The sequence below is a fragment of the Cherax quadricarinatus genome, chromosome 29 (assembly GCF_038502225.1).
Source record: "Cherax quadricarinatus isolate ZL_2023a chromosome 29, ASM3850222v1, whole genome shotgun sequence".
Lineage (NCBI taxonomy): Eukaryota > Metazoa > Arthropoda > Malacostraca > Decapoda > Parastacidae > Cherax > Cherax quadricarinatus.
Window position 1 is genome coordinate 12,736,833 of NC_091320.1, and position 22,006 is coordinate 12,758,838.

General features: G+C 44.9%; 1 protein-coding gene across 1 annotated transcript in view; it reads left to right on the forward strand.

The window, feature by feature from the left end:
* The window catches only part of LOC128690364 (reelin), an 871,665-nt gene that overhangs the window by 554,503 nt on the left and 295,156 nt on the right, over positions 1–22,006 (forward strand). The window contains exon 39 of the mRNA XM_070089797.1: positions 13,764–13,866. Within this exon, the coding sequence (XP_069945898.1) occupies positions 13,764–13,866 (103 nt within the window). The remainder of the gene's footprint in view (positions 1–13,763; positions 13,867–22,006) is intronic.

Genomic DNA, 22,006 nt, shown 5'->3' on the forward strand with positions numbered 1-22,006 from the left:
GTAGCTGCACTTGTTATACCACCACAGTGTTCTGGTGGCTGCACTTGTTATACCACCACAGTGTTCTGGTGGCTGCACTTGTTATACCACCACAGTGTTCTGGTGGCTGCACTTGTTATACCACCACAGTGTTCTGGTGGCTGCACTTGTTATACCACCACAGTGTTCTGGTGGCTGCACTTGTTATACCACCACAGTGTTCTGGTGGCTGCACTTGTTATACCACCACAGTGTTCTGGTGGCTGCACTTGTTATACCACCACAGTGTTCTGGTGGCTGCACTTGTTATACCACCACAGTGTTCTGGTGGCTGCACTTGTTATACCACCACAGTGTTCTGGTGGCTGCACTTGTTATACCACCACAGTGTTCTGGTAGCTGCACTTGTTATACCACCACAGTGTTCTGGTGGCTGCACTTGTTATACCACCACAGTGTTCTGGTGGCTGCACTTGTTATACCACCACAGTGTTCTGGTGGCTGCACTTGTTATACCACCACAGTGTTCTGGTAGCTGCACTTGTTATACCACCACAGTGTTCTGGTGGCTGCACTTGTTATACCACCACAGTGTTCTGGTAGCTGCACTTGTTATACCACCACAGTGTTCTGGTGGCTGCACTTGTTATACCACCACAGTGTTCTGGTGGCTGCACTTGTTATACCACCACAGTGTTCTGGTGGCTGCACTTGTTATACCACCACAGTGCTCTGGTGGCTGCACTTGTTATACCACCACAGTGTTCTGGTGGCTGCACTTGTTATACCACCACAGTGTTCTGGTGGCTGCAGTTGCCCATTCAGTAACAAGGAAATTATTTATTTGTATTTAATAATAATAGTAATAATAATAATAATAATAATAATAATAATAATAATAATAATAATAATAATAATAATAATAATAATAAAACAATAATAATATTAATAAAAATAATAATAATAGTAACAATACTAATAATAATAATAATAATAATAATAATAATAATAATAATAATTATAATAATAATAATAATAATAATGCTAAACCCGTAAGCGTCACACAAATCCTCTTTATTGGGAGGTATGGCGAGGAAGCATATCTTCAGTTCCTTGGATCAAGAACCTTTCTCCCGTATCAAGGCACCCTTCCTGAAGGTCGCCTTGATAGCGGTGAAGGTCGCCTTGACAGCGGTGAAGGTCGCCTTGATAACGGTGAAGGTCGCCTTGATAACGGCGAAGGTCGCCTTGATAACGGTGAAGGTCACCTTGATAACGGTGAAGGTCACCTTGATAACGGTGAAGGTCGCCTTGATAACGGTGAAGGTCGCGTTGATAACGGTGAAGGTTGCCTTGATAACGGTGAAGGTCACCTTGATAACGGTGAAGGTCGCCTTGATAACGGTGAAGGTCGCCTTGATAACGGTGAAGGTCGCCTTGATAACGGTGAAGGTCACCTTGATAACGGTGAAGGTCGCCTTGATAACGGTGAAGGTCACCTTGATAACGGTGAAGGTCACCTTAATAACGGTGGAGGTCGCCTTGATAACGGTGAAAGTCGCCTTGATAACGGTGAAGGTCGTCTTGATAACGGTGAAGGTCGCCTTGATAACGGTGAAGGTCGCCTTGATAACGGTGAAGGTCACCTTGATAACGGTGAAGGTTGCCTTGATAACGGTGAAGGTCGCATTGATAACGGCGTAGGTCGCCTTGATAACGGTGAAGGTCACTTTGATAACGGTGAAAGTCACTTGATAACGGTGAAGGTCACCTTGATAACGGTGAAGGTCTCCTTGATAACGGTGAAGGTCACCTTGATAACGGTGAAGGTCTCCTTGATAACGGAGAAGGTCGCCTTGATAACGGTGAAGGTCACCTTGATAACGGTGAAGGTCACCTTGATAACGGTGAAGGTCGCCTTGATAACGGTGAAGGTCACCTTGATAACGGTGAAGGTCGCCTTGATAACGGTGAAGGTCACCTTGATAACGGTGAAGGTCACCTTGATAACGGTGAAGGTCGCCTTGATAACGGTGAGGGTCGCCTTGATAACGGTGAAGGTCGCCTTGATAACGGTGAAGGTCACCTTGATAACGGTGAAGGTCACCTTGATAACGGTGAAGGTCGCCTTGATAACGGTGAAGGTCGCCTTGATAACGGTGAAGGTCGCCTTGATAACGGTGAAGGTCACCTTGATAACGGTGAAGGTCGCCTTGATAACGGTGAAGGTCGCCTTGACAACGGTGAAGGTCGCTTTGATAACGGTGAAGGTCACCTTGATAACGGTGAAGGTCGCCTTGATAACGGTGAAGATCACCTTGATAACGGTGAAGGTCACCTTGATAACGGTGAAGGTCGCCTTGATAACGGTGAAAGTCGCCTTGATAACGGTGAAGGTCGCCTTGATAACGGTGAAGGTCGCCTTGATAACGGTGAAGGTCGCCTTGATAACGGTGAAGGTCACCTTGATAACGGGGAAGGTTGCCTTGATAACGGTGAAGGTCGCATTGATAACGGCGGAGGTCGCCTTGATAACGGTGAAGGTCACCTTGATAACGGTGAAAGTCACTTGATAACGGTGAAGGTCACCTTGATAACGGTGAAGGTCTCCTTGATAACGGTGAAGGTCACCTTGATAACGGTGAAGGTCTCCTTGATAACGGAGAAGGTCGCCTTGATAACGGTGAAGGTCACCTTGATAACGGTGAAGGTCACCTTGATAACGGTGAAGGTCACCTTGATAACGGTGAAGGTCGCCTTGATAACGGTGAAGGTCACCTTGATAACGGTGAAGGTCACCTTGATAACGTTGAAGGTCGCCTTGATAACGGTGAAGGTCGCCTTGATAACGGTGAAGGTCGCCTTGATAACGGTGAAGGTCACCTTGATAACGGTGAAGGTCACCTTGATAACGGTGAAGGTCGCCTTGATAACGGTGAAGGTCACCTTGATAACGGTGAAGGTCACCTTGATAACGGTGAAGGTCGCCTTGATAACGGTGAAGGTCACCTTGATAACGGTGAAGGTCACCTTGATAACGGTGAAGGTCACCTTGATAACGGTGAAGGTCGCCTTGATAACGGTGAAGGTCACCTTGATAACGGTGAAGGTCACCTTGATAACGGTGAAGGTCACCTTGATAACGGTGAAGGTCACCTTGATAACGGTGAAGGTCACCTTGATAACGGTGAAGGTCACCTTGATAACGGTGAAGATCACCTTGATAACGGTGAAGGTCACCTTGATAACGGTGAAGGTCACCTTGATAACGGTGAAGGTCACCTTGATAACGGTAAAGGTCACCTTGATAACGGTGAAGGTCACCTTGATAACGGTGAAGGTCACCTTGGTAACGGTGAAGGTCACCTTGATAACGGTGAAGATCACCTTGATAACGGTGAAGGTCACCTTGATAACGGTGAAGGTCACCTTGATAACGGTGAAGGTCACCTTGATAACGGTGAAGGGCTCCTGATCTAAGGAATTAGATTTACAATCCTTTTCCTCTGATCGATGATAATTAACCCATATGACCGAGGCTGGGTGAGACCCCACCTGGTTTAGCGATCCCATTACCATATTATTATTATTATTATTATTATTATTATTATTATTATTATTATTATTATTATTATCATTATTATTATTATTATTATTATTATTATTATTATTATTATTATTATTATTATTATTATTATTATTATTATTAATATTCATTGAAATAACTTCAACAACAACAACAATAAAAAAAAAAGAATAATAATAATAATAATAATTTTCATATCAAGCGGATATATTTTTAATAAATTCTAGGAAATTGGATGTATTGATATTCCTGTATGATCCATCATACAGTAATGTTCCTGTATGATCCATCATACAGTAATGTTCCTGTATGATCCATCATACAGTAATGTTCCTGTATGATCCATCATACAGTAATGTTCCTGTATGATCCATCATACAGTAATGTTCCTGTATGATCCATCATACAGTAATGTTCCTGTATGATCCATCATACAGTAATGTTCCTGTATGATCCATCATACAGTAATGTTCCTGTATGATCCATCATACAGTAATGTTCCTGTATGATCCATCATACAGTAATGTTCCTGTATGATCCATCATACAGTAATGTTCCTGTATGATCCATCATACAGTAATGTTCCTGTATGATCCATCATACAGTAATGTTCCTGTATGATCCATCATACAGTAATGTTCCTGTATGATCCATCATACAGTAATGTTCCTGTATGATCCATCATACAGTAATGTTCCTGTATGATCCATCATACAGTAATGTTCCTGTATGATCCATCATACAGTAATGTTCCTGTATGATCCATCATACAGTAATGTTCCTGTATGATCCATCATACAGTAATATTACTGTATGATCCAACATACAGTAATGTTCCTGTATGATCCATCATACAGTAATGTTCCTGTATGATCCATCATACAGTAATGTTCCTGTATGATCCATCATACAGTAATGTTCCTGTATGATCCATCATACAGTAATGTTCCTGTATGATCCATCATACAGTAATGTTCCTGTATGATCCATCATACAGTAATGTTCCTGTATGATCCATCATACAGTAATGTTCCTGTATGATCCATCATACAGTAATGTTCCTGTATGATCCATCATACAGTAATGTTCCTGTATGATCCATCATACAGTAATGTTCCTGTATGATCCATCATACAGTAATGTTCCTGTATGATCCATCATACAGTAATGTTCCTGTATGATCCATCATACAGTAATGTTCCTGTATGATCCATCATACAGTAATGTTCCTGTATGATCCATCATACAGTAATGTTCCTGTATGATCCATCATACAGTAATGTTCCTGTATGATCCATCATACAGTAATGTTCCTGTATGATCCATCATACAGTAATGTTCCTGTATGATCCATCATACAGTAATGTTCCTGTATGATCCATCATACAGTAATGTTCCTGTATGATCCATCATACAGTAATGTTCCTGTATGATCCATCATACAGTAATGTTCCTGTATGATCCATCATACAGTAATGTTCCTGTATGATCCATCATACAGTAATGTTCCTGTATGATCCATCATACAGTAATGTTCCTGTATGATCCATCATACAGTAATGTTCCTGTATGATCCATCATACAGTAATGTTCCTGTATGATCCATCATACAGTAATGTTCCTGTATGATCCATCATACAGTAATGTTCCTGTATGATCCATCATACAGTAATGTTCCTGTATGATCCATCATACAGTAATGTTCCTGTATGATCCATCATACAGTAATGTTCCTGTATGATCCATCATACAGTAATGTTCCTGTATGATCCATCATACAGTAATGTTCCTGTATGATCCATCATACAGTAATGTTCCTGTATGATCCATCATACAGTAATGTTCCTGTATGATCCATCATACAGTAATGTTCCTGTATGTATGTTCCTGTATGATCCATCATACAGTAATGTTCCTGTATGATCCATCATACAGTAATGTTCCTGTATGATCCATCATACAGTAATGTTCCTGTATGATCCATCATACAGTAATGTTCCTGTATGATCCATCATACAGTAATGTTCCTGTATGATCCATCATACAGTAATGTTCCTGTATGATCCATCATACAGTAATGTTCCTGTATGATCCATCATACAGTAATGTTCCTGTATGATCCATCATACAGTAATGTTCCTGTATGATCCATCATACAGTAATGTTCCTGTATGATCCATCATACAGTAATGTTCCTGTATGATCCATCATACAGTACATGATATATGTTCCTGTATGATCCATCATACAGTAATGTTCCTGTATGATCCATCATACAGTAATGTTCCTGTATGATCCATCATACAGTAATGTTCCTGTATGATCCATCATACAGTAATGTTACTGTATGATCCATCATACAGTAATGTTCCTGTATGATCCATCATACAGTAATGTTCCTGTATGATCCATCATACAGTAATGTTCCTGTATGATCCATCATACAGTAATGTTCCTGTATGATCCATCATACAGTAATGTTCCTGTATGATCCATCATACAGTAATGTTCCTGTATGATCCATCATACAGTAATGTTCCTGTATGATCCATCATACAGTAATGTTCCTGTATGATCCATCATACAGTAATGTTCCTGTATGATCCATCATACAGTAATATTACTGTATGATCCAACATACAGTAATGTTCCTGTATGATCCATCATACAGTAATGTTCCTGTATGATCCATCATACAGTAATGTTCCTGTATGATCCATCATACAGTAATGTTCCTGTATGATCCATCATACAGTAATGTTCCTGTATGATCCATCATACAGTAATGTTCCTGTATGATCCATCATACAGTAATGTTCCTGTATGATCCATCATACAGTAATGTTCCTGTATGATCCATCATACAGTAATGTTCCTGTATGATCCATCATACAGTAATGTTCCTGTATGATCCATCATACAGTAATGTTCCTGTATGATCCATCATACAGTAATATTACTGTATGATCCAACATACAGTAATGTTCCTGTATGATCCATCATACAGTAATGTTCCTGTATGATCCATCATACAGTAATGTTCCTGTATGATCCATCATACAGTAATGTTCCTGTATGATCCATCATACAGTAATATTACTGTATGATCCATCATACAGTAATGTTCCTGTATGATCCATCATACAGTACCTGTATGATAATACAGTTCCTGTATGATCCATCATACAGTAATGTTCCTGTATGATCCATCATACAGTAATGTTCCTGTATGATCCATCATACAGTAATGTTCCTGTATGATCCATCATACAGTAATGTTCCTGTATGATCCATCATACAGTAATATTACTGTATGATCCAACATACAGTAATGTTCCTGTATGATCCATCATACAGTAATGTTCCTGTATGATCCATCATACAGTAATGTTCCTGTATGATCCTTCATACAGTAATGTTCCTGTATGATCCATCATACAGTAATGTTCCTGTATGATCCATCATACAGTAATATTACTGTATGATCCAACATACAGTAATGTTCCTGTATGATCCATCATACAGTAATGTTCCTGTATGATCCATCATACAGTAATGTTCCTGTATGATCCTTCATACAGTAAGGTTCCTGTATGATCCATCATACAGTAATGTTCCTGTATGATCCATCATACAGTAATGTTCCTGTATGATCCATCATACAGTAATGTTCCTGTATGATCCATCATACAGTAATGTTCCTGTATGATCCATCATACAGTAATGTTACTGTATGATCCATCATACAGTAATGTTCCTGTATGATCCATCATACAGTAATGTTACTGTATGATCCAACATACAGTAATGTTCCTGTATGTTCCATCATACAGTAATGTTCCTGTATGATCCATCATACAGTAATGTTCCTGTATGATCTATCATACAGTAATGTTCCTGTATGATCCATCATTCAGCAATGTTCCTGTATGATCCATCATACAGTAATGTTCCTGTATGATCCATCATACAGTAATGTTCCTGTATGATCCATCATACAGTAATGTTCCTGTATGATCCATCATACAGTAATGTTCCTGTAAGATCCATCATGCAGTAATGTTCCTGTATGATCTATCATACAGTAATGTTCCTGTATGATCCATCATACAGAAATGTTCCTGTATGATCCATCATACAGTAATGTTCCTGTATGATCCATCATTCAGTAATGTTCCTGTATGATCCATCATACAGTAATGTTCCTGTATGATCCATCATACAGTAACGTTCCTGTATGATCCATCATACAGTAACGTTCCTGTATGATCCATCATACAGTAATGTTCCTGTATGAAATATCATACAGTAATGTTCCTGTATGATCCATCATACAGTAATATTCCTGTATGATCCATCATACAGTAATGTTCCTGAATGATCTATCATACAGTAATGTTCATGTATGATCCATCATACAGTAATGTTCCTTTATGAAATATCATACAGTAATGTTCCTGTATGATCCATCATACAGTAACGTTCCTGTATGATCCATCATACAGTAATGTTCCTGTATGAAATATCATACAGTAATGTTCCTGTATGATCCATCATACAGTAATGTTCCTGTATGATCCATCATACAGTAATGTTCCTGTATGATCCATCATACAGTAATGTTCCTGTATGATCCATCATACAGTAATGTTCCTGTATGATCCATCATACAGTAATGTTCCTGTATGATCCATCATACAGTAATGTTCCTGTATGATCTATCATACAGTAATGTTCCTGTATGATCCATCATACAGTAATGTTCCTGTATGATCCATCATACAGTAATGTTCCTGTATGATCCATCATACAGTAATGTTCCTGTATGATCTATCATACAGTAATGTTCCTGTATGATCTATCATACAGTAATGTTCCTGTATGATGTATCATACAGTAATGTTCCTGTATGATCCATCATACAGTAATGTTCCAGTATGATCCATCATACAGTAATGTTCCTGTATGATCTATCATACAGCAATGTTCGTGTATGATTCATCATACGGTAGTTTTCCTGTATGATCCATCATACAGTAAAGTTCCTGTATGATCTACCATACAGTAATGTTCCTGTATGATCCATCATACAGTAATGTTCCTGTATGATCCATCATACAGTAATGTTCCTGTATGATCTATCATACAGCAATGTTCGTGTATGATTCATCATACGGTAGTATTCCTGTATGATCCATCATACAGTAATGTTCCTGTATGATCCATCATGCAGTAATGTTCCTGTGTGATCTGTCATACAGTAATGTTCCTGTATGATCCATCATACAGTAATGTTCCTGTATGATCCATCATACAGTAATGTTCCTGTATGATCTATCATACAGTAATGTTCGTGCATGATTCATCAGACGGTAGTATTCCTGTATGATCCATCATACGTTAGTATTCCTGTATGATTCATCATACACTAGTGTTCCTTTAAGATCCATCATACGGTAGTATTCCTGTATGATCCATCATACGCTAGTATTCCTGTATGATCCATCATACACTAGTATTCCTCTATGATCCATCATACGGTAGTATTCCTGTATGATCCATCGTACACTAGTATTCCTGTATGATCCATCATACGCTAGTATTCCTGAATGATCCATCATACGGTAGTATTCCTGTATGATCCATCATACGCTAGTATTCCTGTATGATGCATCATACGCTAGTATTCCTGTATGATCCATCATACGGTAGTATTCCTGTATGATCCATCATACGCTAGTATTCCTGTATGATCCATCATAAGCTAGTATTTCTGTATGATCCATCATACGGTAGTATTCCTGTATGATCCATTATACGCTAGTATTCCTGTATGATCCATCATACGGTAGTATTCCTGTATGATCCATCATACGCTAGTATTCCTGTATAATCCATCATACGGTAGTATTCCTGCATGATCCATCTATACGCTAGTATTCCTGTATGATCCATCATACGGTAGTATCTCTGTATGATCCATCATACGGTAGTATCTCTGTATGATCCATCATACGGTAGTATTCCTGTATGATCCGTCATACGGTAGTATTCCTGTATGATCCATCATACGGTAGTATCTCTGTATGATCCATCATACGGTAGTATTCCTGTATGATCCATCATACGGTAGTATCTCTGTATGATCCATCATACGGTAGTATCTCTGTATGATCCATCATACGGTAGTATCTCTGTATGATCCATCATACGGTAGTATTCCTGTATGATCCATCATACGGTAGTATCTCTGTATGATCCATCATACGGTAGTATCTCTGTATGATCCATCATACGGTAGTATCTCTGTATGATCCATCATACGGTAGTATCTCTGTATGATCCATCATACGGTAGTATTCCTGTATGATCCATCATACGGTAGTATCTTTGTATGATCCATCATACGGTAGTATCTCTGTATGATCCATCATACGGTAGTATTCCCCTTTTGATCCATCATACGGTAGTATCTCTGTATGATCCATCATACGGTAGTATCTCTGTTTGATCCATCATACGGTAGTATCTCTGTATGATCCATCATACGGTAGTATCTCTGTATGATCCATCATACGGTAGTATTCCTGTATGATCCATCATACGGTAGTATCTCTGTATGATCCATCATACGGTAGTATCTCTGTATGATCCATCATACGGTAGTATCTCTGTATGATCCATCATACGGTAGTATCTCTGTATGATCCATCATACGGTAGTATTCCTGTATGATCCATCATACGGTAGTATCTCTGTATGATCCATCATACGGTAGTATTCCCCCTTTGATCCATCATACGGTAGTATCTCTGTATGATCTATCATACGGTAGTATCTCTGTATGATCCATCATACGGTAGTATCTCTGTATGATCCATCATACGGTAGTATCTCTGTATGATCCATCATACGGTAGTATCTCTGTATGATCCATCATACGGTAGTATCTCTGTATGATCCATCATACGCTAGTATTCCTGTATGATCCATCATACGGTAGTATTCCTGTATGATCCATCATACGCTAGTATTCCTGTATGATACATCATACGGTAGTATTCCTGTATGATCCATCATACGCTAGTATTCCTGTATGATCCATCATACGGTAGTATTCCTGTATGATCCATCATACGCTAGTATTCCTGTATGATCCATCATACGGTAGTATTCCTGTATGATCCATCATACGCTAGTATTCCTGTATGATCCATCATACGCTAGTATTCCTGTATGATCCATCATACGGTAGTATTCCTGTATGATCCATCATACGCTAGTATTCCTGTATGATCCATCATACGGTAGTATTCCTGTATGATCCATCATACGCTAGTATTCCTGTATGATCTATCATACGGTAGTATTCCTGTATGATCCATCATACGCTAGTATTCGTGTATGATCCATCATACGCTAGTATTCCTGTATGATCCATCATACGCTAGTATTCCTGTATGATCCATCATACGCTAGTATTCCTGCATGATCCATCATACGGTAGTATTCCTGTATGATCCATCGTACGGTAGTATTCCTGTATGATCCATCATACGGTAGTATTCCTGTATGATCCATCATACGCTAGTATTCCTGTATGATCCATCATACGCTAGTATTCCTGTATGATCCATCATACGGTAGTATTCCTGTATGATCCATCACACGCTAGTATTCCTGTATGATTCATCATACGGTAGTATTCCTGTATGATCCATCATACGGTAGTATTCCTGTATGATCCATCATACGGTAGTATTCCTGTATGATCCATCATACGCTAGTATTCCTGCATGTTCCATCATACGGTAGTATTCCTGTATGATCCATCATACGGTAGTATTCCTGTATGATCCATCATACGCTAGTATTCCTGTATGATCCCTCATACGGTAGTATTCCTGTATGATCCATCATACGGTAGTATCTCTGTATGATCCATCATACGGTCGTATCTCTTTATGATCCATCATACGGTAGTATCTCTGTATGATCCATCATACGGTAGTATCTCTGTATGATCCATCATACGGTAGTATTCCTGTATGATCCATCATACGGTAGTATCTCTGTATGATCCATCATACGGTAGTATCTCTGTATGATCCATCATACGGTAGTATCTCTGTATGATCCATCATACGGTAGTATCTCTGTATGATCCATCATACGCTAGTATTCCTGTATGATCCATCATACGGTAGTATTCCCCCTTTGATCCATCATACGGTAGTATCTCTGTATGATCTATCATACGGTAGTATCTCTGTATGATCCATCATACGGTAGTATCTCTGTATGATCCATAATACGGTAGTATCTCTGTATGATCCATTATACGGTAGTATCTCTGTATGATCCATCATACGCTAGTATTCCTGTATGATCCATCATACGGTAGTATTCCTGTATGATCCATCATACGCTAGTATTCCTGTATGATCCATCATACGGTAGTATTCCTGTATGATCCATCATACGCTAGTATTCCTGTATGATCCATCATACGGTAGTATTCCTGTATGATCCATCATACGCTAGTATTCCTGTATGATCCATCATACGGTAGTATTCCTGTATGATCCATCATACGCTAGTATTCCTGTATGATCCATCATACGCTAGTATTCCTGTATGATCCATCATACGGTAGTATTCCTGTATGATCCATCATACGCTAGTATTCCTGTATGATCCATCATACGCTAGTATTCCTGTATGATCCATCATACGCTAGTATTCCTGTATGATCTATCATACGGTAGTATTCCTGTATGATCCATCATACGCTAATATTCCTGTATGATCCATCATACGGTAGTATTCCTGTATGATCCATCATACGCTAGTATTCCTGTATGATCCATCATACGGTAGTACTCCTGTATGATCCATCATACGCTAGTATTCCTGTATGATCCATCATACGGTAGTACTCCTGTATGATCCATCATACTGTAGTATTCCTGTATGATCCATCATACGGTAGTACTCCTGTATGATCCATCATACGCTAGTATTCCTGTATGATCCATCATACGCTAGTATTCCTGTATGATCCATCATACGGTAGTATTCCTGTATGATCCATCATACGCTAGTATTCCTGTATGATCCATCATACGCTTGTATTCCTGTATGATCCATCATACGCTAGTATTCCTGTATGATCCATCATACGCTAGTATTCCTGTATGATCCATCATACGCTAGTATTCCTGTATGATCCATCATACGCTAGTATTCCTGTATGATCCATCATACGCTAGTATTCCTGCATGATCCATCATACGGTAGTATTCCTGTATGATCCATCGTACGGTAGTATTCCTGTATGATCCATCATACGGTAGTATTCCTGTATGATCCATCATACGCTTGTATTCCTGTATGATCCATCATACGCTAGTATTCCTGTATGATCCATCATACGGTAGTATTCCTGTATGATCCATCATACGCTAGTATTCCTGTATGATCCATCATACGGTAGTATTCCTGTATGATCCATCATACGGAAGTATTCCTGTATGATCCATCATACGGTAGTATTCCTGTATGATCCATCATTCGCTAGTATTCCTGCATGTTCCATCATACGGTAGTATTCCTGTATGATCCATCATACGGTAGTATTCCTGTATGATCCATCATACGCTAGTATTCCTGTATGATCCATCATACGCTAGTATTCCTGTATGATCCATCATACGCTAGTATTCCTGTATGATCCATCATACGCTAGTATTCCTGTATGATCCATCATACGGTAGTATTCCTGTATGATCCATCATACGGTAGTGTTGTTAACGAACTTTGTCGTCTTTATTATCGTGTTCTTGTATCTAACTGCAGTGTATTACACTGTATAGTATTGTATTACATTATATAATATTGTATTACACTATGCATGAATCTAATTGAGCTTAGTGTTGCGTCAGAGTATTGTATTTTGTATTTTGTCTCGCTGAAGTGACTTTCCTAATGGCTGAGGTTGTTGTATTATTGTATTTTTCTGTTGTATGAATACTTCCCACAGCCTCTTCAACCTGCCAGCTACAGTGTGTTATATAAACCTATTGTATCGCATAAATTACTGAATTATACAATATTATGGTTGTATATTGTGGTTGTATATTATGGTTGTATATTATGGTAATATGAGTGATGTATGTTGTATGACGCTTGTATGCAGGTATGACACATACAATGGCCTCATCTTTCACACGCAAGAAGGTGAACACGCACTCTACACCCGCGACCTGCTGGTCGACGAGCACTCTGTACTGCAGTTTGACGTGAGTACCTGGCACTCTCCCTGCATCATCCTCAGCACCTCTCAGTACTTGGCACTCTCCCTGCATCATCCTCAGCACCTCTCAGTACTTGGCACTCTCCCTGCATCATCCTCAGCACCTCTCAGTACTTGGCACTCTCCCTGCATCATCCTCAGCACCTCTCAGTACTTGGCACTCTCCCTGCATCATCCTCAGCACCTCTCAGTACTTGGCACTCTCCCTGCATCATCCTCAGCACCTCTCAGTACTTGGCACTCTCCCTGCATCATCCTCAGCACCTCTCAGTACTTGGCACTCTCCCTGCATCATCCTCAGCACCTCTCAGTACTTGGCACTCTCCCTGCATCATCCTCAGCACCTCTCAGTACTTGGCACTCTCCCTGCATCATCCTCAGCACCTCTCAGTACTTGGCACTCTCCCTGCATGATCCTCAGCACCTCTCAGTACTTGGCACTCTCCCTGCATCATCCTCAGCACCTCTCAGTACTTGGCACTCTCCCTGCATCATCCTCAGCACCTCTCAGTACCTGGCACTCTCCCTGCATCATCCTCAGCACCTCTCAGTACTTGGCACTCTCCCTGCATCATTCTCAGCACCTCTCAGTACCTAGCACTCTCCCTGTATCTTCCTCAGTACCTTGCACTCTCCCTGCATCATCCTTAGCACCTCTCAGTACTTGGCACTCTCCCTGCATCATCCTCAGCACCTCTCAGTATTTGGCACTCTCCCTGCATCATCCTCAGCACCTCTCAGTACTTGGCACTCTCCCTGCATCATTCTCAGCACCTCTCAGTACCTGGCACTTTCCCTGCATCATCCTCAGCACCTCACAGTACTTGGCACTCTCCCTGCATCATTCTCAGCACCTCTCAGTACCTAGCACTCTCCCTGTATCTTCCTCAGCACCTTGCACTCTCCCTGCATCATCCTTAGCACCTCTCAGTACTTGGCACTCTCCCTACATCATTCTCAGCACCTCTCAGCACCTGGCACTCTCCCTGCATCTTCCTCCGTACCTGCCACTCTCCCTGCATCATCCTCAGCACCTCTCAGAACTTGGCACTCTCCCTACATCATCCTCAGCACCTCTCAGTACTTGGCACTCTCCCTGCATCCTCCTCACCACCTCTCAGTACTTGGCACTCTCCCTGCATCATTTTCAGCACCTCTCAGTACCTGGCACTCTCCCTGCATCATCCTCAGTACCTTGCACTCTCCCTGCACCATCCTCAGCACCTCTCAGTACTTGGCACTCTCCCTGCATCATCCTCAGCACCTCTCAGTACTTGGCACTCTCCCTGCATCATCCTCAGCACCTCTCAGTTCTTGGCACTCTCCCTGCATCATCCTCAGCACATGTCAGTACTTGGCACTCTCCCTGCATCATCAGCAGCACCTCTCAGTACTTGGCACTCTCCCTGCATCATCCTCAGCACCTCTCAGTACTTGGCACTCTCCCTGCATCATCCTCAGCACATGTCAGTACTTGGCACACTCCCTGCATCATCAGCAGCACCTCTCAGTACTTGGCACTCTTCCTGCATCATCCTCAGCACCTCTCAGTACTTGGCACTCTCCCTGCATCAACCTCAGCACCTCTCAGTACTTGGCACTCTCCCTGCATCATCCTAAGCTCATGTCAGTACTTGGCACTCTCCCTGCATCATCAGCAGCACCTCTCAGTACTTGGCACTCTCCCTGCATCATCCTCAGCACCTCTCAGTACTTGGCACTCTCCCTGCATCATCCTCAGCACATGTCAGTACTTGGCACACTCCCTGCATCATTAGCAGCACCTCTCAGTACTTGGCACTCTCCCTGCATCATCCTCAGCACCTCTCAGTACTTGGCACTCTCCCTGCATCATTCTCAGCACCTCTCGTTACCTGGCACTCTCCCTGCATCATCCTCAGCACCTCTCAGTACTTGGCACTCTCCCTGCATCATTCTCAGCACCTCTCAGTACCTAGCACTCTATCTGCATCTTCCTCAGTACCTTGCACTCTCCCTGCATCATCCTCAGCACCTCTCAGTACTTGGCACTCTCCCTGCATCATTTTCAGCACCTCTCAGTACCTGGCACTCTCCCTGCATCTTCCTCCGTACCTGGCACTCTCCCTGCATCATCCTCAGCACCTCTCAGTACTTGGCACACTCCCTGCATCACCCTCAGCACCACTCAGTACTTAACACTCTCCCTGCATCATCCTCAGCACCTCTCAGTACTTGGCACTCTCCCTGCATCATTCTCAGTACCTCTCAGTACCTGGTACTCTCCCTGCATCATCCTCAGCACCTCTCAGTACTTGGCACTCTCCCTGCATCATTCTCAGTACCTCTCAGTACCTGGTACTCTCCCTGCATCATCCTCAGCACCTCTCAGTACCTAGCACTCTCCCTGCATCATCCTCAGTACCTTGCACTCTTCCTGCATCATCCTCTGCACCTCATAGTATTTGGCACTCTCCCTGCATCATTCTCAGCGCCTCTCAGTACCTGGCACTCTCCCTGCATCTTCCTCCGTACCTGGCACTCTCCCTGCATCGTCCTCAGCACCTCTCAGTACTTGACACTCTCCCTGCGTCATTCTCAGCGCCTCTCAGTACCTGGCACTCTCCCTGCATCATCCTCAGCATCTCTCAGTACTTGGCACTCTCCCTGCATCATTCTGAGCACCTCTCAGTACCTGGCACTCTCCCTGCATCATCCTCAGTACCTTGCACTCTCCCTGCATCATCCTCAGCACCTCTCAGTACTTTGCACTCTCCCTGCATCATTCTCAGCACCTCTCAGTACCTAGCACTCTCCCTGCATCTTCATCAGTACCTTGCACTCTCCCTGCATCACCCTCAGCACATCTCAGTACGTGGCGGTTTCCCTGCATCTTCCTCTGTACTTGGCACTCTCCCTGCATCATCCTCAGCACCTCTCAGTACTTGGCACTCTCCCTGCACCTTCCTCTCTACCTGGCACTCTCCCTGCATCATTCTCAGCACCTCTCAGTACATGGCACTCTCCCTGCATCATTCTCAGTACCTCTCAGTACCTGGCACTTTCCCTGCATCATCCTCAGCACCTCTCAGTACTTGGCACTCTCCCTGCATCTTTCTCAGCACCTCTCAGTACCTAGCACTCTCCCTGCATCTTCCTCAGTACCTTGCACTCTCACTGCATCATCCTCAGCACCTCATAGTACTTGGCACTCTCCCTGCATCATTCTCAGCGCCTCTCAGTACCTGGCATTCTCCCTGCATCTTCCTCCGTACCTGGCACTCTCCCTGCATCGTCCTCAGCACCTCTCAGTACTTGGCACTCTCCCTGCATCATTCTCAGCGCCTCTCAGTACCTGGCACTCTCCCTGCATCATCCTCAGCATCTCTCAGTACTTGGCACTCTCCCTGCATCATTCTCAGCATCTCTCAGTACTTGGCACTCTCCCTGCATCTTTCTCAGCACCTCTCAGTACCTAGCACTCTCCCTGCATCTTCCTCAGTACCTTGCACTCTCACTGCATCATCCTCAGCACCTCATAGTAATTGGCACTCTCCCTGCATCATTCTCAGCGCCTCTCAGTACCTGGCACTCTCCCTGCATCTTCCTCCGTACCTGGCACTCTCCCTGCATCGTCCTCAGCACCTCTCAGTACTTGGCACTCTCCCTGCATCATCCTCAGCCCCTCTCAGTACTTTGCACTCTCCCTGCATCATTCTCAGCACCTCTCAGTACCTAGCACTCTCCCTGCATCTTCCTCAGTACCTTGCACTCTCCCTGCATCACCCTCAGCACATCTCAGTACGTGGCGCTCTCCCTGCATCTTCCTCAGTACTTGGCACTCTCCCTGCATCATCCTCAGCACCTCTCAGTACCTGGCACTCTCCCTGCACCTTCCTCTCTACCTGGCACTCTCCCTGCATCATCCTCAGCACTTCTCAGTACCTGGCACTCTCCCTGCACCATTCTCAGCACCTCTCAGTACCTGGCACTCTCCCTGCTTCTTCCTCAGTACCACTCTCCCTGCATCATCCTCAGCACCTCTCAGTACTTGGCACTCTCCCTGCATCATCCTCAGTACCTTGCACTCTCCCTGCATCACCCTCAGCACATCTCAGTACGTGGCGCTCTCCCTGCATCTTCCTCAGTACTTGGCACTCTCCCTGCATCATCCTCAGCACCTCTCAGTACCTGGCACTCTCCCTGCACCTTCCTCTCTACCTGGCACTCTCCCTGCATCATCCTCAGCACCTCTCAGTACCTGGCACTCTCCCTGCACCATTCTCAGCACCTCTCAGTACCTGGCACTCTCCCTGCTTCTTCCTCAGTACCACTCTCCCTGCATCATCCTCAGCACCTCTCAGTACTTGGCGCTCTCCCTGCATCTTCCTCAGTACTTGGCACTCTCCCTGCATCATCCTCAGCACTTCTCAGTACCTGGCACTCTCCCTGCACCTTCCTCTCTACCTGGCACTCTCCCTGCATCATCTTCAGCACCTCTCAGTACCTGGCACTCTCCCTGCATCTTCCTCAGTACTTGGCACTCTCCCTGCATCATCCTCAGCACCTCTCAGTACCTGGCACTCTCCGTGCATCTTCCTCAGTACCTGGCACTCTCCCTGCATCATCTTCAGCACCTCTCTGTACCTGGCACTCTCTCTCCATCATCCTCAGCACTTCTCAGTACCTGGCACTATCCCTGCATCTTCTTCAGTACCTGGCACTCTCCCTACATCTTCCTCAGTACCTGGCACTCTCTCTCCATCACCCTCAGCACCTCTCAGTACCTGGCACACTTCCTGCATCATCCTCAGCACCTCTCAGAACTTGGCCCTCTCCATGCATCACCCTCAGCACCTCTCAATACCTGGCACTCTCCCTGCATCATTCTCAGCACCTCTCAGTACCTGGCACCCTCCCTGCATCTTCCTCTGTACCTGGCACTCTCCCTGCATCATCCTCAGCACCTCTCAGTACCTGGCACTCTCCCTGCATAATCCTCAGCACCTCTCAGTACCTGGCACTCTCCCTGCATCACCCTCAGCACCTCTCAATACCTGGCACCCTCCCTGCATCTTCCTCAGTACCTGGCACTCTCCCTACATCACCGTCACCACTACTCAGTATATGGCTCTTTCCCTGCATCGTCGTCAGAACTTCTCAGTGCCAGGCACTCACCCTGTATCATTCTCAGCACCTCTCAGTACCTGGCACACTTCCTGCATCATCCTCAGCGCCTCTCAGAACTTGGCCCTCTCCCTACATCACCCTCAGCACCTCTCAATACCTGGCACTCTCCCTGCATCACCCTCAGCACCTCTCAAACCTGGCACTCTCCCTGCATCATCTTCAGCACCTCTCAGTACCTGGCACTCTTTCTGCATCATCCTCAGCACCTCTCAGTTCCTGGCACTGTCCCTGCATCTTCCTCAGTACCTGGCACTCTCCCTGCATCGCCCTCAGCACCTCTCAGTACTTGATGCTCTACCTGCATCATCCTCAGCACCTCTCAATACCTGGCACTCTCCCTGCATCGTCCTCAGCCCTTCTCAGTGCCAGGCACTCTCCCTGAATCACCCTCAGCACCTCTCAGTACCTGGCACTCTCTCTGCATCATTCTCAGCACTTCTCAGTGCCAGGCACTCTCCCTGTATGATTCTTAGCACATCTTAGTACTTTGCACTCTCCCTGCATCACCCTCAGCACCTCTCAATGTCTGGCACTCTTCCTGCCTCATCTTCAGCACCTCTCAGTATATGGCACTTTCCCTGCATCGTCGTCAGCACTTCTCAGTGCCAGGCACTCTCCCTGTATGATTCTTAGCACCTCTTAGTACTTTGCACTCGCCCTGCATCACCCTCAGCACCTCTCAATGTCTGGCACTCTTCCTGCCTCATCTTCAGCACCTCTCAGTATATGGCACTTTCCCTGCATCGTCGTCAGCACTTCTCAGTGCCAGGCACTCTCCCTGCATCATTATCAGCACCTCTCAGTACCTGGCACACTTCCTGCATCATCCTCAGCATCTCTCAGTACTTGGCACTCTCCCTGCATCTTTCTCAGCACCTCTCAGTACCTAGCACTCTCCCTGCATCTTCCTCAGTACCTTGCACTCTCACTGCATCATCCTCAGCACCTCATAGTAATTGGCACTCTCCCTGCATCATTCTCAGCGCCTCTCAGTACCTGGCACTCTCCCTGCATCTTCCTCCGTACCTGGCACTCTCCCTGCATCGTCCTCAGCACCTCTCAGTACTTGGCACTCTCCCTGCATCATCCTCAGCCCCTCTCAGTACTTTGCACTCTCCCTGCATCATTCTCAGCACCTCTCAGTACCTAGCACTCTCCCTGCATCTTCCTCAGTACCTTGCACTCTCCCTGCATCACCCTCAGCACATCTCAGTACGTGGCGCTCTCCCTGCATCTTCCTCAGTACTTGGCACTCTCCCTGCATCATCCTCAGCACCTCTCAGTACCTGGCACTCTCCCTGCACCTTCCTCTCTACCTGGCACTCTCCCTGCATCATCCTCAGCACCTCTCAGTACCTGGCACTCTCCCTGCACCATTCTCAGCACCTCTCAGTACCTGGCACTCTCCCTGCTTCTTCCTCAGTACCACTCTCCCTGCATCATCCTCAGCACCTCTCAGTACTTGGCACTCTCCCTGCATCATCCTCAGTACCTTGCACTCTCCCTGCATCACCCTCAGCACATCTCAGTACGTGGCGCTCTCCCTGCATCTTCCTCAGTACTTGGCACTCTCCCTGCATCATCCTCAGCACCTCTCAGTACCTGGCACTCTCCCTGCACCTTCCTCTCTACCTGGCACTCTCCCTGCATCATCCTCAGCACCTCTCAGTACCTGGCACTCTCCCTGCACCATTCTCAGCACCTCTCAGTACCTGGCACTCTCCCTGCTTCTTCCTCAGTACCACTCTCCCTGCATCATCCTCAGCACCTCTCAGTACTTGGCGCTCTCCCTGCATCTTCCTCAGTACTTGGCACTCTCCCTGCATCATCCTCAGCACTTCTCAGTACCTGGCACTCTCCCTGCACCTTCCTCTCTACCTGGCACTCTCCCTGCATCATCTTCAGCACCTCTCAGTACCTGGCACTCTCCCTGCATCTTCCTCAGTACTTGGCACTCTCCCTGCATCATCCTCAGCACCTCTCAGTACCTGGCACTCTCCGTGCATCTTCCTCAGTACCTGGCACTCTCCCTGCATCATCTTCAGCACCTCTCTGTACCTGGCACTCTCTCTCCATCATCCTCAGCACTTCTCAGTACCTGGCACTATCCCTGCATCTTCTTCAGTACCTGGCACTCTCCCTACATCTTCCTCAGTACCTGGCACTCTCTCTCCATCACCCTCAGCACCTCTCAGTACCTGGCACACTTCCTGCATCATCCTCAGCACCTCTCAGAACTTGGCCCTCTCCATGCATCACCCTCAGCACCTCTCAATACCTGGCACTCTCCCTGCATCATTCTCAGCACCTCTCAGTACCTGGCACCCTCCCTGCATCTTCCTCTGTACCTGGCACTCTCCCTGCATCATCCTCAGCACCTCTCAGTACCTGGCACTCTCCCTGCATAATCCTCAGCACCTCTCAGTACCTGGCACTCTCCCTGCATCACCCTCAGCACCTCTCAATACCTGGCACCCTCCCTGCATCTTCCTCAGTACCTGGCACTCTCCCTACATCACCGTCACCACTACTCAGTATATGGCTCTTTCCGTGCATCGTCGTCAGAACTTCTCAGTGCCAGGCACTCACCCTGTATCATTCTCAGCACCTCTCAGTACCTGGCACACTTCCTGCATCATCCTCAGCGCCTCTCAGAACTTGGCCCTCTCCCTACATCACCCTCAGCACCTCTCAATACCTGGCACTCTCCCTGCATCACCCTCAGCACCTCTCAAACCTGGCACTCTCCCTGCATCATCTTCAGCACCTCTCAGTACCTGGCACTCTCCCTGCATCATCCTCAGCACCTCTCAGTTCCTGGCACTGTCCCTGCATCTTCCTCAGTACCTGGCACTCTCCCTGCATCGCCCTCAGCACCTCTCAGTACTTGATGCTCTACCTGCATCATCCTCAGCACCTCTCAATACCTGGCACTCTCCCTGCATCGTCCTCAGCCC